A 27,945-nucleotide genomic window follows, 5' to 3' on the forward strand; every position below is an offset into this window, starting at 1 on the left:
CGAATCTCCGTGTGGCTTAGGTGGTGCGGTGACCACGGTGGCAAGAAGCGGCACTGGTTCCCGGCAAACTACGTGGAGGAGATGTCCATCCCTCAGCCTCCGGAGGCCGAGGTGCTCACCACACCACACCACACTACACCACACCACACTACACCACACCACACTACACCACACCACCCCACACCACACCCCACCACACCACACCCCACCACACCCCACCACACCACACTATGCCTGATGCTGTATATTCTGATTCGGCGATTTGGAGTCTGCGTCTCTCTCTCTCATCATCACGGTGGCTATGAGATGTTGACTACCTCGCCTGGTCTACAGGAGGTCTATGTGGAGTCTGCGTCTCTCTCTCTCATCATCATCATCACGGTGACTAGGAGATGTTGACCACCTCGCCTGGTCTACAGGAGGTCTATGTGGAGTCTGCGTCTTTCTCTCATCATCATCATCACGGTGACTAGGAGATGTTGACCACCTCGCCTGGTCTACAGGAGGTCTATGTGGAGTCTGCGTCTTTCTCTCATCATCATCATCACGGTGACTAGGAGATGTTGACTACCTCGCCTGGTCTACAGGAGGTCTATGTGGAGTCTGCGTCTTTCTCTCATCATCATCATCATCACGGTGGCTAGGAGATGTTGACTACCTCGCCTGGTCTACAGGAGGTCTATGTGGAGTCTGCGTCTCTCTCTCTCATCATCATCATCACGGTGACTAGGAGATGTTGACTACCTCGCCTGGTCTACAGGAGGTCTATGTGGAGTCTGCGTCTTTCTCTCATCATCATCATCATCACGGTGGCTAGGAGATGTTGACTACCTCGCCTGGTCTACAGGAGGTGGTGGGTTCGATCTGATTCTGATAGGCTGCTGCTGCTGCTGTTCGCTCTCAGCACTTGTCCCGACAGCCTGTTAAAGGCTATACCGTGTGGGCGGTGATCTTTGTCTTTGCCAGGGAGTTGACAGCAGCCCCCTGGGCTCCCTGCAGAAGGGAACCATCGACCTCAAATCCTGCACAGTCGGTGGGTAGCAGGTGGGGGGGGGCGGTGGCGGTGGTGGTGGTGTGGGTGGTGGTGTTGGTTGTGGTGGTGGTGTGGGTGGTGGTAGTGGTGTGGGTGGTGGTGGTGGTGTGGGTGGCGGTGGGGGTGGTGGTGGTGGTGGTGGTGGTGTCGGTGGCGGTGGGGGTGGTGATGTGGGTAGCAGGTGGGGACGGTGGTGTGGGTGGTGGTGGTCGTGGTGGTGGTGTGGGTTGTGGTTGTGGTGGTGGTGATGGTGTGGGTGGTGGTGGTGGTGGTGGTGATGTGGGTGGTGGTGGTGGGGGTGGTGGTGGGGCCGGTGGTGGTGGTGTGGGTGGTGGTGGTGGTGGGGGTGGTGGTGGCGGTGTGGGTGGTGGTGGGGGTAGGGGTGGTGGTGGGGGTGGTGGTGGTGGGGGCGGTGGTGGTGGTGGTGCCGGTGATGGTGGTCATGGTCATGATGGTGATGGTGGTGGTGGCGATGGTGGTCATGGTCATGATGGTGATGGCGAGGGGAGTCTAACTGAAACCGGTCCTGCTACTCGCCGCTACAAACAGCACTTGCCGCGTTGTGTTCGAGTCTCCGCGCGGGTGACCTTTGCCTGTGTGCACAGCTGCCCTCACGCAAGGCAAGGGGGGGCAGCGCTGGGTGTTTGCCCTCATGGCCGGGGGCAGCAGCTCGGCCTCGCTGGACGTGGCGGCGCCCGACGAGAGGGAGCTCAGCGACTGGATGACCAAAATAGTGCAGGCCAAGCAGGTGGCGGGCACACGGGTGAGTGGGGGGGTGGGGGGGGGTGGGGGTGAGTGGGTGGGGGGGGTGACTGGGTGAGTGGGGGGGGTGGGTGAGTGGGGGGGGGGTGGGTGAGTTGGTCGGTGGGGGGGGTGGGTGAGTGAGTGGGTGGGGGGATGGGTGAGTGGGTGGGGTGGTGGGTGAGTGGGTGGGGTGGTGGGTGAGTGGGGGTGGGTGGGTGAGTGGGTGGGGTGGGTGAGTGGGTGAGTGGGTGGGGTGGTGGGTGAGTGGGTGGGGTGGTGGGTGAGTGGGTGGGGTGGTGGGTGAGTGGGGGTGGGTGGGTGAGTGGGTGGGGTGGGTGAGTGGGTGAGTGGGTAGGGTGGTGGGTGAGTGGGTGGGGGGGTGGTGGGTGAGTGGGTGGGGGGGTGGTGGGTGAGTGGGTGGGGGGGTGGTGGGTGAGTGGGTGGGGGGGTGGTGGGTGAGTGGGTGGGGTGGTGGGTGAGTGGGTGGGGTGGGGGGTGAGTGGGTGGGGTAGGTGAGTGCGTGGGGTGGTGGTGGGTAAATAGGTGAGTGGGTGGGGTGGTGGGTGAGTGGGGGGGGGGGGGGTGGGTGAGTGGGTGGGGGGGTGGTGGGTGAGTGGGGGGGTGGGTGGGTGAGAGTGAGTGGGTGGGTGAGTAGGTGGGTGGGTAAATAGGTGAGTAGGTGAGTGAGATGGTGGGTGGGTGAGTGGGTTGAGGGGGTGAGTGGGTGAGTGAGGGGGTTGGTGGGGTGGTGAGGTGAGTGGGTGGGGGATTGAGGGGGTGGGTGAGGGGGTGCGGGTGTGTCTGTGTGTGCGTGTGGGTGAGTGTGTGTGTGTGTGGGTGAGTGAGTGGGTGTGTGCGTGCGAGTGAGTGGGTGTGTGTGTGTGTCTGTGTGTGTGTGTCCGTGTGTGCGTGAGTGTGTGTGTACGTGTGGGTTAACCACCACCACCGTCACTGCCGCAGAGCTCCAAGCGCACCGAGGAGGAGAAGCGGAAACGAGTCGCCTCCGAGATCTCCGAGCTCGTCATTTACTGCCGCCCCGTGCCCTTCGAAGGTGCCCGCTCGCTCACTCACTCACTCACTCACCCGCTCGCTCACTCACTCACTCACCTGCTCGCTCACCCACCCGCTCGCTCACTCACTCACTCACCTGCTCGCTCACCCACCCGCTCACTCACTCACCCGCTCACTCACCCGCTCGCTCGCCCGCTCACCCGCTCTCTCACCCGCTCGCTCGCCCGCCCGCTCGCTTGCCCGCTCACCCGCTCGCCCGCTCACTCGCTCGCCTGCTCATTTACCCGCTCACCCGCCGGCTCACCCGCTCACTCACCCGCCCGCTCATCCACCCACCCAAACGCCCGCCTGCTCAATCACCTGCTCAACTGCTCACTCGCTCAACCCACCCACCCACCCCACCCACCCCACCCCACCCCACTCACCCCACCCACTCACTCCACCTACCCACCCCACCCCACTCACCCCACCCACCCCACCCCACTCACCCTACCCACCCCACCCACCCCACCCCTCCACCCCCTCCCCTCCCCCCCCACCACCCCACCCGCCAGGCCCAAGTTGAGCTGCCGCGAGATGTCGTCCCTGCCGGAGACGAAGGCAGAGAAGTACTGCCGGCGCGGCGCGGCCCGTCCGCTGGTGGAGCACAACCGGCGCCAGCTGAGCCGCGTCTACCCCAAGGGGCAACGCATCGACTCCTCCAACTACGACCCGCTGCCCCTGTGGGCGTGCGGCACGCAGATGGTGGCTCTCAACTACCAGACGCCTGGTGAGGGTCGCGGTGGTGGCGGTGGTGGTGGTCGTGGTGGTCGTGGTGGTGGTCGTGGTGGTGGTGGTCGTGGTGGTTGGTGGTGGTGGTGGTCGTGGTGGTGGTCGTAGTGGTGGTCGCGGTGGTGGTGGTGGTGGTGGTTGTTTTGGTGGTCGTGGTGGTTGTGGTGGTGGTGGTGATCGTGGTGGTGGTGGTTGGTGGTGGTCGTGGTGGTGGTGGTCGTGGTGGTGGTGGTCGTGGTGGTTGGTGGTGGTGGTGGTCGTGGTGGTGGTCGTAGTGGTGGTCGTGGTGGTGGTGGTTGTGGTGGTGGTGGTGGTCGTGGTGGTGGTTGGTGGTGGTCGTGGTGGTGGTTGTGGTTGGTGGTCGTGGTGGTGTTGGTGATGGTCGTGGTGGTGGTTGGTGGTGGTGGTGGTTGGTGGTGTTGGTGGTCGTGGTGGTGATGGTGATGGTTGTGGTGGTGGTGGTCGTGGTGGTCGTGTTGGTGGTGGTCGTGGTGATGGTCGTGGTGGTGGTTGTTGGTGGTGGTGTTGGTGGTGGTCGTGGTTTTGTGGTCGTGGTGGTGGTGGTGGTCGTGGCGGTGGTGGTGGTGGTTGTGATGGAGGAGGCTCGTGAAGACGCTACTGGGCAGTTGGAGGCAGTCGCCCTCCAACAACAACGGAGGGCGGAGGAGCGATGCTCACAACAAAGAGCGGAGCGCCGGGTGGCTAAAGCACAGCAAGTTGGTACAGTAGGGGGCACAGGTGGTGCATCAGCCAGTCATCTCGGTCGTCTCAGTCAGTCGACCCGTGGCACCTGCTGGGTCTGCCCCGTGACCTCCTGCCAGCGGGCGTTCGACACTTCACGTGGCCTCAACGTGCACCTAGCCTGGCACAAGCTTCGTGGTGACGTCACCGCCACTTAGTGGCGAATGGCGGTTGTTGTTGAGTGTGTGAGTGTCTGTATGTGTGAGTGTGTGAGTGAGTGTGTGAATGTATGTGTCCTTCGTAGGTGCTCGCTAACAACACTTGACCCTACAATCTGTTAAGGCTATATGGGGGATCATTGTGAATGTGTGTGTGTGTGAAAGTGTGAGTGTGAGTGAGTGTGTGTGTGTGAGAGTGTGTGTGTGTGAGAGTGTGAGAGTGTGTGAGTGTGTGTGTGAGTGTGTGTGAGTATGTGTGTGAGTGTGTGTGAGTGAATGTGTGAGAGTGTGTGTGTGTGTGTGAAAGTGTGAGTGTGTGTGTGAGTGTGTGTGAGTGTGTGTGTGTGAGAGTGTGTGTGTGTGAATGTGTGTGAGTGTGTGAGTGTGTGTGTGTGTGAATGTGTGAGAGTGTGTGTGAGTGTGTGTGTGTGCGAGAGAGTGTGTGTGCGTGACGGTGTGTCCTACTCGCTACAAACGCCGCCTGCCCCCCGCCGTCACGCGTGTGTGTGCGTCACGCGTGTGCGTCACGCGTGTGCGTCACGCGTGTGCGTCACGCGTGTGCGTGCGTCACGCGTGTGCGTCACGCGTGTGCGTCACGCGTGTGCGTGCGTCACGCGTGTGCGTGCGTCACGCGTGTGTGTGTCACGCGTGTGTGTGTCACGCATGTGTGTGCGTCACGCGTGTGCGTCACGCGTGTGTGTGCGTCACGCGTGTGCCAGACAAGCCCATGCAGCTGAACCAGGCTCTGTTCACGCTGAACGGCGCCAGCGGCTACGTGCTGCAGCCCGAGTCGATGCTGCGCGGAGACTTTGTCGACCCGTTCTGCAACAGCGCTCTGCCCACCAGCGACACAGTCAGCCTGCAGATCATGGTGCGTGCGTGCCTGTGCGTGCGTGCCTGTGCGTGCCTGTGCGTGCGTGCCTGTGTGAGCGTGTGGTGTGTGCGTGTGGTGTGTGCGTCCCTGTGCATGCGTGCCTGTGTGTGCGTGTGGTGTGTGCGTGCGTGCGTGCGTGTGCATGCCTGTGTGTGCATGGGCTGTCTGTTCGTACATGTGTGGTGTGTGTGTGCGTGCGTGCGTGGGGTGTCTGTGCGTGCGTGGTGTGTGTGCGTGGTGTGTGTGCGTGGGGTGTCTGTGCGTGCGTGGTGTGCGTGCGTGGGGTGTCTGTGCGTGCCGGGGTGTGCGTGCGTGGTGTGTGTGCGTGGTGTGTGTGCGTGCCGGGGTGTGCGTGCGTGGTGTGTGTGCGTGGTGTGTGTGCGTGGGGTGTCTGTGCGTGCGTGGTGTGTGTGCGTGGTGTGTGTGCGTGGGGTGTCTGCGTGCCGGGGTGTGCGTGCGTGGTGTGTGTGCGTGGGGTGTGTGCGTGCGTGCGTGTTCATGCCTGTGTGTGCATGGGCTGTCTGTTCGTACATGTGTGGTGTGTGTGTGCGTGCGTGCGTGGGGTGTCTGTGCGTGCGTGGTGTACGTGCGTGGTGTGTGTGCGTGGGGTGTCTGTGCGTGCCGGGGTGTGCGTGCGTGGTGTGTGTGCGTGGTGTGTGTGCGTGGTGTGTGTGCGTGGGGTGTCTGTGCGTGCCGGGGTGTGCGTGCGTGGTGTGTGTGCGTTGTGTGTGTGCGTGGGGTGTCTGTGCGTGCCTGTGTGTGCGTGCGTGGGGTGTCTGTGCGTGCCGTGTGTGTGTGTGTGTGTGCGTGCGTGCCTGTGCGTGCGTGCCTGTGTGTGCGTGGGGTGTCTGTGCGTGCCGTGTGAGTGACGTGTGACGTGCCGCGTGCGTGCGTGGGGTGTCTGTGCGTGCCGTGTGCCGTGTGAGTGACGTGTGACGTGCCGTGTGACGTGTCATGTGCCGCGTGTGACGTGTCATGTGTCGTGTGCCGTGTGCCGTGCGCCAGATCTTCGGCGCCCGCCACCTGCCCAAGAACGGGCGCAGCATTGCGTGCCCCTTCGTGGAGGTGGAGGTCTGTGGGGCCGACTACGACTGCAACAAGTATAAGACGGAGGTCGTGCGTGAGTCACCCCCCCACAAGCTCACCGCGCTCGCTCTCAGAGGCTACACTGGGGACCTTTGTCTGTGTGTCTATAGACGCTGCTGCTGCTACTCGCTACTTGCAGCACTTGCCCCTACAGCCTGTTACAGGCTATGCGGGGGGACCTTTGTATATGTCTGTGTGTGTGTTTGCTCCCCTCCCTCCTCCCTCCCCCCTCCTCCCTCCCCCTCCCCTCCCTTCCATCCCCCTCCCTCCCCACCCCTCGCTCCCTCCCACCCTCCCCTCCCCCCCCCTCCCCTCCCTCCCCTTGCCCCCCTCCCCTCCCTCCCATCCCCCTCCTCCCCCCCTCCCCCCCTCCCCCCCCTCCCCCCCTCCCCCCCTCCCCCCCCCCTCCCCTCCCCTCCCCCCCCTCCCTCCCCTCCCTCCCCTTGCCCCCCTCCCCTCCCCCCCTCCCCTCCCCTCCCCTCCCTCCCCCCTCCCCCCCTTCCTCCCCCCCTCCCCCCCACAGCGGACAACGGCCTGAACCCCGTGTGGAGTGTCAAGTCCCCGGGCCTGGTGTTCGACATCCAGAGCCCGCGTCTCGCCTTCCTGCGCTTCGTGGTGTACGAGGAGGACATGTTCAGTGACCCCAACTTCCTGGCACAGGCCACCTTCCCCGTGCGCGGACTCAAGTCTGGTGAGAGGTCAACGCGTGGTGGTGGCGGCGGTGGCGGTGGTGGCGGTGGTGGCGGCGGTGGCGGTGGTGGCGGTGGTGGTGGCGGTGGTTAGGGAGTGGCGGTGATGGATAGGGAGTAGCGGTGATGGCTGCGGTGGTGGCTGTGGTAGTGGTGGTGTTTGTGGTGTCTGTGGTGTCTGTGGTGGTCGTGGTGGTGGTGGCTGTGGTGGGGGCTGTGGTGGTGTCTGTGGTGGTGTTTGTGGTGTTTGTGGTGGCTGTGGTGGTCGTGGTGGTGGCTGTGGTGGCTGTGGTGGCTGTGGTGGTGTCGGTGGTTGAGGCTGTGGTGGTGGTGGCTGTGGTGGGGGCTGTGGTGGTGTCTGTGGTGGTGTTTGTGGTGGTGGTGGTGTTTGTGGTGGTGGCTGTGGTGGTCGTGGTGGTGGTGGTGGCTGTGGTGGCTGTGGTGGTGTCGGTGGTTGAGGCTGTGGTGGTTGAGGCTGTGGTGGTGATGGTGGCGGCGTTAGTGTTGTCTGTGGTGGTAACAGTGGCGGTAGTGGCTGTGGCTGTAGTGGTGGGAGTAGGAGTCGTACTCTCCACACCAATGCTGCATCCACTCGGAGCTCTTTTTAGCCGACTCTAAATGTCTGCCTTTCGGCAAACGCTGTGCGAGTTATTCTACCAGTTAGGCCGCCCCAGAGCAAAACATTGAGGAATTGTCACCTCCCCGGTGAACCGGATGGATTTAATTTGGCGATTTGAGATGATTTGGGAGTGCGTTGGCGACCTCCACGGTGAACCGGATGGTTTTAATTTGGCGATTTGAGATGATTTGGGAGTGCGTTGAGCGTGTGGTCTCTACCGTGTGGCCAGACTACCGTAGAGTGGCTTTGCTTGAGACTCGGCTCTAAAGAAAGCTGCCTCTCTGGTGTGGACCAATCGGTGTCACAGACCAGGCATCATCACGTACCACCAGAGCATCTTGTTTATTTGCACGAACACCGCAAGTTCGCGTGGCTCACACGGTGACAGCATTCCCTGCAAACAAGCTTTCAGTTTGGTGTTTTATCATCTTAACACAACTCGTGTTTGATTGCCAGGCAGGGTGAAGCCCATTCCGTTATTCTGATACTGACAAGGGAAGGTCCCATGATGTGGCTACCCTCACCCCGAGCTCTCAATTCCCTGACAGTGGCATTCTCCTTGTGCTGGTCACCTTTTAACCGAACACCGTTTGAGACTCGGCTCTAGAGAAAGCTGCCACTCCGGTGTGGACCAATCGCTTTCAAAGACGATGCATCATCACCAACCACCAGAGCATCATTTTTATTTGTTCTTGAATAGTTTTGGTCTCGAAATCCAGCAAAGTTTGTGTGGGTGGTGGAACTTGTGTCTGTGTGTGTGTCTGTGTGTGTGTCTGTGTGTGTCTGTGTGTGTCTGTGTGTGTGTCTGTGTGTGTGTGTGTGTGTCCAGGCTTCCGCTCCGTGCCCCTGCAGAGCAGCTACAGCGAGGACCTTGAACTGGCCTCGCTGCTCGTTCACATCTCCATCACCAACGTCAAGGTTCGCGCCGCTCAACCGGCACCACCGGTGCTCGGTCGCCCATTCACCGGCGCTTGCCGTCGGCACAGAGACAGAGAATGCCCCGTGTAGCCTCTAGCAGCAGGGCTGTAGGGGCAAGTGCTGTTAGTAGCGAGACGCACAGACTCACACAGAGACCCACACTCACACAGAGACCCACAGACTCATCACACAGCAGAGACCCGTAGACTCATCACACAGCAGAGACCCGTAGACTCAAACAGAGACCCGTAGACTCATCACAGAGACCCACAGACTCACGCACAGACCCATAGCCTCACACGTAAACCCACAGACTCACACAGAGACCCACAGACTACTCACACAGAGACCCACAGGCTCACACATAAACCCACAGGCTCACACAGAGACCCACAGACTACTCACACACAGACCCACAGCCTCACCCGTAAGCCTATAGAATCACGAGTAGATACCGAACGTCATCTCCCCCCTTGCCGCCCCCGTAGGAGGCGGACGACGAGGAGATGTACTCGTCGATCCAGCAGCTGCGTGACCGCACGACGGAGCTGCAGAGTCAGGTGATCCTGTACGAGAGCCGGCGCAGCGACGCCGCCAGCGTCACGCGCTACGAGCAGCGCCTGCGCGAGCTGGAGGACGCGCAGGAGCAGCTCATGGAGCTCACGGCGACACGCTCGGAGCGGTGAGGCGGGCTCGCAGTCTCTCACACTCTCTCACACACTCTCTCATACGCACACACACTCTCACACACTCACACACTCTCACACACTCTCACACACTCTCTCACACACTCTCTCATACGCACCCGCACCCACACTCTCACACGCACACACACTCTCACACGCACACACACTCTCACACGCACACACACTCTCACACGCACACACACTCTCACACGCACACACACTCTCACACGCACACACACTCTCACACGCACACACACTCTCACACACTCGAGCTGGAGGACGCACAGGAGCAGCTCATGGAGCTCACGGCGACACGCTCGGAGCGGTGAGGCGGGCTCGGGCGCGCACTCGTGCACAGGCACACTCTCACACACGCACACACTCGTACACACTCGTACACACGCACACTCACTCTCACACACGCACACACTCTCACACACGCACACACTCGTACACACTCGTACACACGCACACTCACTCTCACACACGCACACACTCTCACACACGCACACACTCGTACACACTCGTACACACGCACACTCACTCGTACACACGCACACACTCTCACACACGCACACACTCGTACACACTCGTACACACGCACACACACTCTCACACACGCACACACTCTCACACACGCACACACTCGTGCACTCTCACACACACGCACACACTCTCTCACACGCACACACACTCTCACACGCACACACACTCTCACACGCACACACTCTCTCACACGCACACACACTCTCACACGCACACACACTCTCACACACTCGAGCTGGAGGACGCACAGGAGCAGCTCATGGAGCTCACGGCGACACGCTCGGAGCGGTGAGGCGGGCTCGGGCGCGCACTCGTGCACAGGCACACTCTCACACACGCACACACTCGTACACACTCGTACACACGCACACTCACTCTCACACACGCACACACTCTCACACACGCACACACTCGCACACACTCGTACACACGCACACTCACTCTCACACACACTCTCACACACGCACACACTCGTGCACTCTCACACACACGCACACACTCATGCACATGTACACACCCTCACATACTCTCACACGCACACTCACACACTCTCACACTCTCTCACACGCACACACACACACACTCATGCACACGTACACACTTTCACATACTCTCACACACACTCTCACACACTCTCACACATTCACACACACACACTCATGCACACATACACACTTTCACATACTCTCACACGCACACACACTCTCACACACTCTCACACACTCACTCTCACACACTCACTCTCACACGCACACACTCTCTCACATGCACACACTCTCACACACTCTCACACACTCTCACTCACACACACACTCTCACACTCTCACACACTCTCACTCACACACTCTCACACGCTCTCACACACTCGCACACACACTCACACACTCTCACACACTCTCATACACTCTCACACACACTCTCACACACTCTCACTCACACACTCTCACACGCTCTCACACACTCGCACACTCGCACACACACTCTCACACTCGCACACACTCACACTCTCACACACTCTCTCACACGCACACACACTCTCACACGCACACACTCTCACACACTCTCACTCACACACACTCTCACACTCACACACTCTCTCACACGCACACACACACGCACACACACTCTCACACACGCACACACTCGTGCACTCTCACACACACGCACACACTCATGCACATGTACACACCCTCACATACTCTCACACGCACACTCACACACTCTCACACTCTCTCACACGCACACACACACACACTCATGCACACGTACACACTTTCACATACTCTCACACACACTCTCACACACTCTCACACATTCACACACACACACTCATGCACACATACACACTTTCACATACTCTCACACGCACACACACTCTCACACACTCTCACACACTCACTCTCACACACTCACTCTCACACGCACACACTCTCACACACTCTCTCACATGCACACACTCTCACACACTCTCACACACTCTCACTCACACACACACTCTCACACTCTCACACACTCTCACTCACACACTCTCACACGCTCTCACACACTCGCACACACACTCACACACTCTCACACACTCTCATACACTCTCACACACACTCTCACACACTCTCACTCACACACTCTCACACGCTCTCACACACTCGCACACTCGCACACACACTCTCACACTCGCACACACTCACACTCTCACACACTCTCTCACACGCACACACACTCTCACACGCACACACTCTCACACACTCTCACTCACACACACTCTCACACTCACACACTCTCTCACACGCACACACACACGCACACACACTCTCACACACGCACACACTCGTGCACTCTCACACACACGCACACACTCATGCACATGTACACACCCTCACATACTCTCACACGCACACTCACACACTCGCACACACTCTCTCACACGCACACACTCGTATACACACTCTCACACGCACACCCTCATGCACACATTCTCACACGCACACACTCTCACACACTCTCACACTCTCTCACACACACACTCGTGCACTCTCACACACACACTCATGCACACGTACACACTTTCACACACTCTCACACACTCTCACACTTTCTCACACACACACTCGCACACACTCACACTCTCACACGCACACACACACTCACACACACACTCTCACACACTCTCACACACTCTCACACACTCACACACGCACACACTCTCACACGCTCTCACTCACACACACTCTCACTCACACACTCTCACTCACACACGCACACACACTCTCACACACTCTCACTCACACTCTCACACACGGACACACACACACACTCTCACACACACACACACTCTCACACACTCTCTCACACACGCACACACTCTCTCACACGCACACACACTCTCACACGCACACACACTCTCACACGCACACACACGCACACACTCACACACTCTCTCACACGCACACACACACTCGCACACACTCTCACACGCACACACACACTCACACACACACTCTCACACGCTCTCACACACTCTCCCACACTCACTCACACTCACACACGCACACACACACACTCTCACACGCACACACACTCTCACACACTCTCACTCACACACTCTCACACACTCTCACTCACACACTCTCACTCACACACGCACACACACTCTCACACACTCTCACTCACACTCTCACACACGGACACACACACACACTCTCACACACACACACACTCTCACACACTCTCTCACACACGCACACACTGTCTCACACGCACACACACTCTCACACGCACACACACTCTCACACGCACACACACGCACACACTCACACTCTCTCACACGCACACACACACTCGCACACACTCTCACACGCACACACACACTCACACACACACTCTCACACGCTCTCACACACTCTCCCACACTCACTCACACTCACACACGCACACACACACACTCTCACACGCACACACACTCTCACACACTCTCACTCACACACTCTCACACACTCTCACTCACACACTCTCACTCACACACTCTCACACACTCTCCCACACTCACACACGCACACACACACTCTCACACACTCACACACTCTCTCACACACGCACACACTCTCTCACACGCACACACACTCTCACACGCACACACACACACTCACACGCTCACACACTCTCTTACACGCACACACACACTCGCACACACGCACACACACACACTCTCACACACTCACACACTCTCACACACTCACACACTCTCACACGCACACACACTCTCACACTCTCACACACTCTCACTCACACTCTCACTCACACACTCTCACACACTCTCCCACACTCACTCACACTCACACACTCTCACACACTCTCACACACACACGCACACACGCACACACTCACACACACGCACACACTCACACACTCTCACACGCACACACTCTCTCACACGCACACACACGCACACACTCTCTCACACGCACACACACACTCGCACACACTCACACTCTCACACGCACACACACACTCACTCACACACTCTCACACACTCTCCCACACTCACTCACACACGCACACACACTCTCACACACTCTCACTCACACTCTCACACACGCACGCACACACACTCTCACTCACACTCTCACACACGCACACACACACACTCTCACACACTCTCTCACACACGCACACACACACACTCTCACACTCTCACACACTCTCTCACACATGCACACTCTCTCACACGCACACACACTCTCTCACACGCACACACTCTCACACGCACTCTCACACACACTCTCACACGCACTCTCACACATACTCTCACACGCACACACTCTCACACGCACACACTCTCACACTCTCTCTCACACTCTCTCACACGCACACACACTCTCACACACTCACACACATTCTCTCACACGCATTCTCACACGCACACACACTCTCCCACACTCACTCACACTCTCTCACACGCACTCTCACACGCACTCTCACACACGCACACACACTCTCACACACACACACTCTCACACACTCTCACTCACACTCTCACACGCACACACACACTCACACTCACACTCTCACACGCACACACACTCTCACACACACTCACACTCTCACACTCTCTCTCACACTCTCTCCCACACTCACTCACACTCTCACACACTCACACACGCACACACTCTCACACGCTCTCACTCACACACTCTCACACACTCTCACTCACACACTCTCACTCACACACGCACACACACTCTCACACACTCTCACTCACACTCTCACACACGGACACACACACACACTCTCACACACACACACACTCTCACACACTCTCTCACACACGCACACACTCTCTCACACGCACACACACTCTCACACGCACACACACTCTCACACGCACACACACGCACACACTCACACACTCTCTCACACGCACACACACACTCGCACACACTCTCACACGCACACACACACTCACACACACACTCTCACACGCTCTCACACACTCTCCCACACTCACTCACACTCACACACGCACACACACACACTCTCACACGCACACACACTCTCACACACTCTCACTCACACACTCTCACACACTCTCACTCACACACTCTCACTCACACACTCTCACACACTCTCCCACACTCACTCACACACGCACACACACACTCTCACACACTCACACACTCTCTCACACACGCACACACTCTCTCACACGCACACACACTCTCACACGCACACACACACACTCACACGCTCACACACTCTCTTACACGCACACACACACTCGCACACACGCACACACACACACTCTCACTCACTCACACACTCTCACACACTCACACACTCTCACACGCACACACACTCTCACACTCTCACACACTCTCACTCACACTCTCACTCACACACTCTCACACACTCTCCCACACTCACTCACACTCACACACTCTCACACACTCTCACACACACACGCACACACGCACACACTCACACACACGCACACACTCACACACTCTCACACGCACACACTCTCTCACACGCACACACACGCACACACTCTCTCACACGCACACACACACTCGCACACACTCACACTCTCACACGCACACACACACTCACTCACACACTCTCACACACTCTCCCACACTCACTCACACACGCACACACACTCTCACACACTCTCACTCACACTCTCACACACGCACGCACACACACTCTCACTCACACTCTCACACACGCACACACACACACTCTCACACACTCTCTCACACACGCACACACACACACTCTCACACTCTCACACACTCTCTCACACATGCACACTCTCTCACACGCACACACACTCTCTCACACGCACACACTCTCACACGCACTCTCACACACACTCTCACACGCACTCTCACACATACTCTCACACGCACACACTCTCACACGCACACACTCTCACACTCTCTCTCACACTCTCTCACACGCACACACACTCTCACACACTCACACACATTCTCTCACACGCACTCTCACACGCACTCTCACACACGCACACACACTCTCACACACACACACTCTCACACACTCTCACTCACACTCTCACACGCACACACACACTCACACTCACACTCTCACACGCACACACACTCTCACACACACTCACACTCTCACACTCTCTCTCACACTCTCTCACACACTCACTCACACACTCTCACACGCACACACACGCACACACACTCACACACTCACACACTCTCTCACACGCACACACACACACTCTCACACGCACACACTCTCACTCACACACTCTCACACACGCACACACACACACTCACACACTCACACACTCTCACACGCACACACGCACACACTCTCTCACACTCTCACACACTCTCACTCACACACTCTCACTCACACACGCACACACACTCTCACTCACACTCACTCTCACACACTCTCTCACACGCACACACACTCTCACACGCACACACACACACTCACACACTCTCTCACACGCACACACACACTCGCACACACTCACACTCTCACACGCACACACACACTCGCACACACTCACACTCTCACATGCACACACACACACACACTCTCACTCACACACTCTCCCACACTCACTCACACACGCACACACACTCTCACACACTCTCACACACTCTCACTCACACTCTCACACGCACACACACACTCACACACACACTCTCACACACACTCACACACTCTCACACACTCTCCCACACTCACTCACACTCACACACGCACACACACACACTCTCACACACTCTCACACGCACACACACTCTCACACACTCTCACTCACACACTCTCACTCACACACTCTCACTCACACACTCTCCCACACTCACTCACACACGCACACACACTCTCACACACTCTCACACACTCTCACACGCACACACACACTCACACACACACTCTCACACACACTCACACACTCTCACACACTCTCCCACACTCACTCACACACGCACACACACACTCTCACACACTCACACACTCTCTCACACACGCACACACTCTCTCACACGCACACACACTCTCACACGCACACACACGCACACACACTCACACACTCACACACTCACACACTCACACACTCTCTTACACGCACACACACACTCTCACACACTCACACACACTCTCACACACTCACACACTCTCACACACTCACACACTCTCACACGCACACACACTCTCACACGCACACACACTCACACACTCTCACTCACACTCTCACACACTCACTCACACACTCTCACACACACTCTCACACACTCTCCCACACTCACTCACACTCACACACTCTCACACACTCTCACACACACACGCACACACTCTCACACACGCACACGCACACACTCACACACGCACACACTCTCTCACACGCACACACACTCTCACACGCACACACACGCACACACTCTCTCACACGCACACACACACTCACTCACACACTCTCACACACTCTCCCACACTCACTCACACACGCACACACACTCTCACTCACACTCTCACTCACACTCTCACACACGCACGCACACACACTCTCACTCACACTCTCACACACGCACACGCACACACTCTCACACACTCTCTCACACACGCACACACACTCTCACTCACACTCTCACACGCACGCACACACACTCTCACTCACACTCTCTCACACGCACACACACTCTCTCACACGCACACACTCTCACACGCACTCTCACACATACTCTCACACGCACACACTCTCACACGCACACACTCTCACACTCTCTCTCACACTCTCTCACACGCACACACACTCTCCCACACTCACTCACACTCTCTCACACGCACACGCACTCTCACACACACTCTCACACACACACGCACACGCACACACACTCTCACACACTCTCACTCACACTCTCACACACGCACACACTCTCACACACTCACACTCTCACACACACACACACACTCACACACACTCTCACTCACACACTCTCACACGCACACACACTCTCACACTCTCTCACACACTCACACACTCTCACTCACACACGCACACACACTCTCACACTCTCACACACTCACACACTCACACACTCTCTCACACGCACACACACACACTCTCACACGCACACACACTCTCACACACACACTCTCACTCACACACTCTCACACACACTCTCACGCACACACACACACACTCACACTCACACACACTCACACACTCACAAACTCTCACACGCACACACTCTCTCACACACTCTCACTCACACACGCACACACACTCTCACTCACACTCACTCTCACACGCACACACACACTCACACTCTCACACGCACACACACACTCGCACACACTCACACTCTCACACGCACACACACACACTCTCACTCACACACTCTCCCACACTCACTCACACACGCACACACACTCTCACACACACACTCACACACTCTCCCACACTCTCACACACTCTCACACGCACACACACTCTCACACACTCTCACACACTCTCACTCACACACTCTCACTCACACACTCTCACACATTCTCCCACACTCACACACGCACACACACACTCTCACACACTCACACACTCTCTCACACACGCACACACTCTCTCACACGCACACACACTCTCACACGCACACACACGCACACACACTCTCACACGCACACACACGCACACACACTCACACACTCACACACTCTCTTACACGCACACACACACTCGCACACACACACACACACTCTCACACACTCTCCCACACTCACTCACACTCACACACTCTCACACACACACGCACACACTCTCACACACGCACACGCACACACTCACACACTCTCACACGCACACACACTCTCACACACACTCTCACACACTCTCCCACACTCACACTCACACACTCTCACACACACACGCACACACTCTCACACACGCACACACTCACACACTCTCACACGCACACACACTCTCACACGCACACACACTCTCACACGCACACACACGCACACACTCTCTCGCACACACACACTCGCACACACTCACACTCTCACACGCACACACACACTCACTCACACACTCTCACACACTCTCCCACACTCACTCACACACGCACACACACTCTCACTCACACTCTCACACACGCACACACACACACTCTCACACACTCTCTCACACACGCACACACACTCTCACACTCTCACACACTCTCTCACACATGCACACTCTCTCACACGCACACACACTCTCTCACACGCACACACTCTCACACGCACTCTCACACACGCACACACACTCTCACACACACACGCACACACACTCTCACACACTCTCACTCACACTCTCACACTCTCACACGCACACACACTCACACTCTCACACGCACACACACACTCACACACTCACACACACTCTCACTCACACACTCTCACACACACTCTCACACGCACACACACTCTCACACTCTCTCACACACTCACTCACACACTCTCACTCACACACGCACACACACTCTCACTCTCTCACACGCACACACACACACTCTCACACGCACACACACTCTCACACACACTCTCACACACTCTCCCACACTCACTCACACTCACACACTCTCACACACACACGCACACACTCTCACACACGCACACGCACACACTCACACACTCTCACACGCACACACACTCTCACACGCACACACACTCTCACACGCACACACACGCACACACTCTCTCGCACACACACACTCGCACACACTCACACTCTCACACGCACACACACACTCACTCACACACTCTCACACACTCTCCCACACTCACTCACACACGCACACACACTCTCACTCACACACGCACACACACACACTCTCACACACTCTCTCACACGCACACACACTCTCTCACACGCACACACTCTCACACGCACTCTCACACACACTCTCACACGCACTCTCACACACGCACACACACTCTCACGCACACACGCACACACTCTCACTCACACTCTCACACTCTCACACGCACACACACTCACACACTCACACACACTCTCACACTCTCACACACACTCTCACACGCACACACACTCTCACACTCTCTCACACACTCACTCACACACTCTCACTCACACACGCACACACACTCTCACTCTCTCACACACTCTCACTCACACACTCTCACTCACACACTCTCCCACACTCACTCACACACGCACACACACTCTCACACACTCTCACTCACACTCTCACACACTCACACACTCTCACACACGCACACACTCTCACACGCACACACTCTCTCACACGCACACACTCTCACACACGCACTCACTCACACACTCTCACACACTCACTCACACTCTCTCACACTCGCTCACACGCACACACTCTCACACGCACTCTCACACGCACACACACTCTCACACTCTCACACGCACGCACACACACTCACCCAATCACATACTCACTCACCCTCTCACTCACTCACCCACCCTCTCACTCACTCACCCACGCTCACCCACCCGCACTCACTCACACCCACCCACAATCACCCACCTTCTCACTCACTCACCCACCCACCCACTCACCCACACACACACGCTCAAACACCCTCACTCACACACTCACCTGTTTACCCACAGGCTCACTCACCTGCACACACTCACCCACATACTCACTGACATGTTCACTCACCCACTCACCCACCCACACTCACCCACCCAATCTCCCACCCTCTCACTCACTGACACCCACCCACCCACCCACACACCCACACTCTCACCCAATCATCCGCACTTTCACTCACCCACACACCCACACTGTCACTCAACTACACCTCACACACTCACCTGCATTCACACTCACCCACCCGCTGACCCACTCGCTCACCCACTCACCTACTCACTCACCCACGCACCTACTCACTCACCCACACAACCTCACCTGCACACTCACCCACACACACTCTCACTCACTCACTCACCTACTCACCCACTCACTCACACTCACTCACCCACGCACTCACCTGCACACTCACCCACACACACACTCACTCACCCACTCACTCACCGACTCACCTACTCACTCACCCACTCACCTACTCACTCACCCACACAACCTCACCTGCACACTCACCCACACACACTCTCACTCACTCACTCACCCACTCACCCACGCACTCACCTGCACACTCACCCACACACTCTCACTCACCCACTCACCCACGCACTCACCCACACACACACTCACTCACCCACGCACTCACCTGCACACTCACCCACACACACTCTCACTCACTCACCCACGCACTCACCTGCACACTCACCCACACACTCTCACTCACCCACTCACCCACGCACTCACCCACACACACACTCACTCACCCACGCACTCACCTGCACACTCACCCACACACACTCTCACTCACCCACTCACCCACGCACTCACCTACACACACACTCACTCACCCACGCACTCACCTGCACACTCACCCACACACACTCACCCGCACGTTTGTCTCTGCGTGTGGGTGCAGGTTGCGGGAGAGGGAGCAGGCTCGCAAGCACCAGCAGAAGGGCCCCTCCAAGTACTGACAGCCCCCGCCAGGACCCCCCTCCTCCCCCACCACCTCCTCCTCACCCACCACCTCCTCACCCACCACCTCCTCCTCACCCACCACCTCCTCACCCGCTCGAGTCCTCACCTGTGAACCAGCGTCACACCGCCCCCACGCGATGATGGTGGTGATGGTGGAGGTCGTGATGATGACGGAGGTGGTGACGATGACGGAGGTGGTGATGATGATGATGGAGGTGGTGGTGATGATGGAGGTGGTGGTGATGATGATGATGGAGGTGGTGGTGATGATGATGATGGAGGTGGTGGTGATGATGATGATGGAGGTGGTGGTGATGATGATGATGGAGGTGGTGGTGGTGATGATGGAGGTGGTGGTGATGATGATGGAGGTGGTGGTGATGATGGAGGTGGTGGTGATTATGATGGAGGTGGTGGTGACGGTGGTGATGATGGAGGTGGTGGTGACGGTGGTGATGATGGAGGTGGTGGTGACGATGGAGGTGGTGGTGATGATGATGGAGGTGGTGGTGATGATGATGGAGGTGGTGGTGATGATGATGGAGGTGGTGGCGATGATGATGGAGGTGGTGACGATGATGATGGAGGTGGTGGTGGTGATGATGATGATGGAGGTGGTGGTGATGATGATGATGGAGGTGGTGGTGATGATGATGATGGAGGTGGTGGTGATGATGATGATGGAGGTGGTGGTGATGATGATGATGGAGGTGGTGGTGATGATGATGATGGAGGTGGTGGTGATGATGATGATGGAGGTGGTGGTGATGATGGAGGTGGTGGTGATGATGATGATGGAGGTGGTGGTGATGATGATGATGGAGGTGGTGGTGATGATGATGATGGAGGTGGTGGTGATGATGGAGGTGGTGGTGATGATGATGATGGAGGTGGTGGTGATGATGATGATGGAGGTGGTGGTGATGATGGAGGTGGTGGTGATGATGATGGAGGTGGTGGTGATGATGATGATGGAGGTGGTGGTGATGATGATGGAGGTGGTGGTGATGATGATGGAGGTGGTGGTGATGATGATGGAGGTGGTGGTGATGATGATGGAGGTGGTGATGATGATGATGGAGGTGGTGGTGATGATGATGATGGAGGTGGTGGTGATGGTGATGATGATGGAGGTGGTGGTGATGATGATGATGGAGGTGGTGATGATGATGGAGGTGGTGATGATGATGGAGGTGGTGGTGATGATGATGGAGGTGGTGGTGATGATGATGGAGGTGGTGGTGATGATGATGGAAGTGGTGGTGATGATGATGGAGGTGGTGGTGATGATGATGGAGGTGGTGATGATGATGATGGAGGTGGTGGTGATGATGGAGGTGGTGGTGATGATGATGGAGGTGGTGGTGATGATGATGGAGGTGGTGGTGATGATGATGGAGGTGGTGGTGATGATGATGATGGAGGTGGTGGTGATGATGATGATGGAGGTGGTGGTGATGATGATGATGGAGGTGGTGGTGATGATGGAGGTGGTGGTGATGATGATGGAGGTGGTGGTGATGATGATGGAGGTGGTGATGATGATGATGGAGGTGGTGGTGATGATGGTGATGGAGGTGATGGTGATGATGATGATGGAGGTGGTGGTGATGATGATGGAGGTGGTGGTGATGATGATGATGGAGGTGGTGGTGATGATGATGATGGAGGTGGTGGTGATGATGGAGGTGGTGATGATGATGGAGGTGGTGGTGATGATGATGGAGGTGGTGGTGATGATGATGGAGGTGGTGGTGATGATGATGGAGGTGGTGGTGATGATGATGGAGGTGGTGGTGATGATGATGGAGGTGGTGATGATGATGATGATGGAGGTGGTGGTGATGATGGAGGTGGTGGTGATGATGGAGGTGGTGGTGATGATGATGGAGGTGGTGGTGATGATGATGGAGGTGGTGGTGATGATGATGGAGGTGGTGGTGATGATGATGGAGGTGGTGGTGATGATGATGGAGGTGGTGACGATGATGATGGAGGTGATGATGATGATGATGGAGGTGGTGGTGATGATGGAGGTGGTGGTGATGATGGAGGTGGTGATGACGGTGGTGGAGGTGGTGACAATGATGATGGAGGTGGTGACAATGGTGATGGTGATGATGGTGGTGATGATGATGGAGGAGGTGGTGACGATGATGATGGAGGTGGTGGTGATGACGGTGGTGGTGGTGATGACGGTGGTGGTGATGACGGAGGTGGTGATGACGGTGACGGAGATGATGGTGACGGAGGTGGAGGTGGTGATGATGATGGAGGTGGTTATGATGATGGAGGTGGTGGTGATGATGGTGGTGGAGGTGGTGATGATGATGGAGGTGGTTATGATGATGGAGGTGGTGGTGATGATGGTGGTGGAGGTGGTGATGACGGTGGTGGTGATGACGGTGGTGGAGGTGGTGACGATGATGATGGAGGTGGTGGTGATGATGATGGAGGTGGTGGTGATGATGATGGAGGTGGTGGTGATGATGATGGAGGTGGTGGTGATGATGATGGAGGTGGTGGTGATGATGATGGAGGTGGTGGTGATGATGGAGGTGGTGGTGATGATGATGGAGGTGGTGGTGATGATGATGGAGGTGGTGGTGATGATGATGGAGGTGGTGGTGATGATGATGGAGGTGGTGGTGATGATGGAGGTGGTGGTGACGATGATGATGGAGGTGGTGACGATGATGATGGAGGTGATGATGATGATGATGGAGGTGGTGGTGATGATGGAGGTGGTGGTGATGATGATGGAGGTGGTGATGACGGTGGTGGTGACGATGGAGGTGGTGGTGATGATGATGGAGGTGGTGGTGATGATGATGGAGGTGGTGGTGATGATGGAGGTGGTGGTGATGATGGAGGTGGTGGTGATGATGGAGGTGGTGGTGATGATGATGGAGGTGGTGGTGATGATGGAGGTGGTGGTGACGATGATGATGGAGGTGGTGGTGACGATGATGATGGAGGTGGTGACGATGATGATGGAGGTGATGATGATGATGGAGGTGGTGGTGATGATGGAGGTGGTGGTGATGATGGAGGTGGTGGTGATGATGGAGGTGGTGGTGATGATGGAGGTGGTGGTGATGATGGAGGTGGTGGTGATGATGATGGAGGTGGTGGTGATGATGGAGGTGGTGGTGATGATGATGGAGGTGGTGACGATGATGGAGGTGGTGATGACGGTGGTGGTGACGATGGAGGTGGTGGTGATGATGATGATGACGGTGGTGGTGATGATGATGATGACGGTGGTGGTGATGATGATGGAGGTGATGATGATGATGGTGGAGGTGGTGGTGATGATGGAGGTGGTGGTGACGATGGTGGTTGAGGTGATGATGATGGTGATGATGGAGGTGATGATGATGGTGATGATGGAGGTGATGATGATGGTGGTGGTGATGATGATGATGGAGGTGGTGATGATGGAGGTGGTGGTGGTGGAGGTGGTGGTGGTGGCGATGGTGGTTGAGGTGATGATGGTGATGATGATGGTGATGATGATGGTGATGATGATGGTGATGTTGGCTCGGCTGTGGTTGGTGGACTTTAGAGCAGGGCTAGGTTGTGGCCAGGGTAACAAAACCTGTGGAAAGGTTGTTGCGGGGAGAGGGTTTAAGTGGTGGCGGTGGTGGTGGTTGTGGCCCCGGTTTTCAATGTTTTGAGTTTGTCCACCGCGTTCTTAAATATATGGAGACATTTTTATTCCGCTAATTATAATAATTATTTTTGGTTGTTGATGTTGTTGTTGTTGTCCTCGTTATCGTTGTTGTTGTTGTTGTTGTTGTTTAACGTGAAGGGGGGAAATGTGTCGTCTTGATTCTCTCGGATATCACGAAGCGAGAGAGACGGAGTCTGTCTCGGGGTCATTTTTACGTTACATTTGCGTCCATTTACCACGCATCTCACACTACACATAGTACTCACACACACACACAGTACACACACAGTACACACACACAGTACACACACTACACACAGTACACACACACAGTACACACACAGTACACACACTACACACACACAGTACACACACTACACACACACACAGTACACACACACAGTATACACACTACACACAGTACACACACACAGTACACACACACTACACACACACAGTACACACAGTGTACACACACTACACACACTCACACAGTACACACACACAGTACACACACACAGTACACACACTACACACAGTACACACACACAGTACACACACAGTACACACACTACACACACACAGTACACACACTACACACTCACACAGTACACACACACAGTATACACACTACACACAGTACACACACACAGTACACACACACTACACACACACAGTACACACACACTACACACACACAGTACACACACACTACACACACACAGTACACACACAGTACACACACAGTACACACACACAGTATACACACTACACACAGTACACACACACAGTACACACACACAGTACACACACTACACACACTACACACACACACAGTACACACACACAGTACACACACAGTACACACACTACACACACACTCACACAGTACACACACAGTACACACACACAGTACACACACTACACACACACAGTACACACACACAGTACACACACAGTACACACACTACACACACTACACACACACACAGTACACACACTACACACACACACAGTACACACACTACACACACACAGTACACACACAGCACACACACACAGTACACACTACACACAGTACACACACACATTACACACACACACATACTACACTAATATATACACTATGCATTACACACCACACACATATATGCTACACACCACAGGGAAAGAGAGGTTTGGACCACCACCACTCAACACGCTGCTGCTGTGACCCTCACCAGGACAAGCGGATTGAAAAACGAAAAAAATGAACGAACACACAAATATATATAAATACTACACATTACACACATCGCAAATATCTAAACACATTCCTGGTTTACACTATGAGGCATCTCCTTTACCAGTGGCAAAATATAGTAATAGGTTTTTACCCTTTTAACTGGTACAAAATCTGACACCTTTATGCAAGGCATCACGTTTGCAATAACCTCAACACAAGAAGTCAAAATGCAAACAAAAAGAAACAACTCTGATGATGATAATGATATGCACTGTCCTTGAAGTTGATTGGTCCACACCCGAGACAGCTTTCCTTAGAGCCTAGTCTCCATTGGTGTTGGACCAGATGACGCCAAAAGGCGCACAACTCGACAGAAAGCTGTCTCGGGTGTGGACCAATCAACTTCAAGGACAGTGCATATCATTATCATCATCAGAGTTGTTTCTTTTTGTTTGCATTTTGACTTCTTGTGTTGAGGTTATTGCAAACATGATGCCTTGCATAAAGGTGCCAGATTTTGTACCAGTTAAAAGGGTAAACACCTATTACTATATTCCTGGTTCTTTCGGTAAAGTCACGTAGAAAGGAAAAAATAAAATATCTTTTTTTTTAAACAATAAAATTCTCACGACGTTTCGACTGCAACACAAGCAATCATCATCAGGTGTGACATCCACAGCAAGAACATTTATAGTTTTACTATTTTATTATTTCCCTTCTACGCGACTTTACCGAAAGAACCAAGAACGTGAATCCCTACAGTCACGGAAGCTTTAAATAAAAAAAATACCAGTAGGAACCTCTTGGTTACACCAGCCCACAGGGAATTATTGTGTCCGTCCGTCCATCGTGAAGGGAGGGGTTGGGTGGGGAGGGTGGGGAGGGGCTGGGTGGGGAAGGTGGGGAGGGGCTGGGTGGGGAGGGGCTGGGTGGGGAAGGGCTGGGTGGGGAGGGGAGGGTGGGGAGGGGCTGGGTGGGGAAGGGCTGGGTGGGGAGGGTGGGGCTGGGTGGGGAGGGGCTGGGTGGGGTGGGGCTGGGTGGGGAGGGGCTGGTCACCCCGTGGTGCCCTTATAAAACTCAACGTTTCACCTACTCACGCCGGCTTGTGCCCGCCCTCACAGTCGGCCATATTTGCGGAATACACCACGCCGCCGTTGACCCTGCAGGCCATTGACCGAGCAACCCGACGTTCCTACCAGCTCCCTCCGCAGGAATGTTGTATACATTACACATCAGTCATCGTCAGGGGTCAGGATCAAATGCCACGACCTCCCGCATAGCAGGTGCGGTAGTTAACATCTAGCCACCATCATGATCAAAAAGAGAAACACAGACTCCAAATACACAGCAGGTATCGTCAGGGTCACGGTATTGAACCCATAACCTGCATACCAGGCGAGGTAGTTAACATCTACTAGCCACCGTCATGATGATGAGAGACTCCAAATATACAGCAGACAATGTCAGGGTCACGGAATCGAACCCATGCAGTCCTGCATATCAGGCGAGATAGTTAGCATCTCTTCGCCCAACGTGATGACTCCAAATAAATATACAGCAGCAAGAGGGACGAGGTGCAGACGTCGCAAACGGGTTTTGATTCCTTACCCGTACCCGGGTCGCAAATGGGTACCCGGGTCGCAAATGGGTACCCGTACCTGTACCCAGCCGGGTACGGGTAGCCGTTCCCTACCCGTACCCTACCCGAAATGAGTGACAAACGGCTGCTCACCAGTGACTCACGGCCTACCCCCCGTACCCGGCCGCACCAGGGTCGCAAACGGGTACCCGTACCTGGCCGGGTACGGGTAGCCGGGTATCGGGTAGGGTACGGGTATCGGGTACCCGGTTGCGACCTCTGACGAGGTGTCACACAGTATGAGAGCCGTGTGGTGTGTGTTGTATCGACGAAGGTGGCTCCATTACTGCAACTGCCGTTACGCGACAGGATGTTTGGTAACGACAAAAATGATGCACACATTCCCTGGCACGTTGTGACGGGCTACTGTAAGATCCGACCGTGTCCGCGACTGTCCAGTGGCTTGCCAAAGCTGCGACTCGCTACTCTACGGGACGTCCGGTAA

The 27,945-nt window shown here is 55.9% G+C and overlaps 1 protein-coding gene across 1 annotated transcript in view; it reads left to right on the top strand.

Annotated features, from left to right (window-relative positions):
- LOC144952862 (1-phosphatidylinositol 4,5-bisphosphate phosphodiesterase gamma-1-like) overlaps positions 1-21,164 on the top strand; it is an 89,404-nt gene extending 68,240 nt beyond the window's left edge. Inside the window, exons 22-32 of the mRNA XM_078883332.1 lie at positions 21-111; positions 967-1,033; positions 1,639-1,796; positions 2,738-2,838; positions 3,343-3,557; positions 5,178-5,329; positions 6,338-6,452; positions 6,942-7,109; positions 8,556-8,644; positions 9,133-9,326; positions 20,899-21,164. Of these exons, the coding sequence (XP_078739458.1) occupies positions 21-111; positions 967-1,033; positions 1,639-1,796; positions 2,738-2,838; positions 3,343-3,557; positions 5,178-5,329; positions 6,338-6,452; positions 6,942-7,109; positions 8,556-8,644; positions 9,133-9,326; positions 20,899-20,956 (1,408 nt within the window). The 3' untranslated portion in view covers positions 20,957-21,164. The remainder of the gene's footprint in view (positions 1-20; positions 112-966; positions 1,034-1,638; positions 1,797-2,737; positions 2,839-3,342; positions 3,558-5,177; positions 5,330-6,337; positions 6,453-6,941; positions 7,110-8,555; positions 8,645-9,132; positions 9,327-20,898) is intronic.
- Positions 21,165-27,945: the final 6,781 nt, after the last annotated feature.

The sequence above is a fragment of the Lampetra fluviatilis genome, chromosome 70, assembly GCF_964198595.1.
Source record: "Lampetra fluviatilis chromosome 70, kcLamFluv1.1, whole genome shotgun sequence".
Lineage (NCBI taxonomy): Eukaryota > Metazoa > Chordata > Hyperoartia > Petromyzontiformes > Petromyzontidae > Lampetra > Lampetra fluviatilis.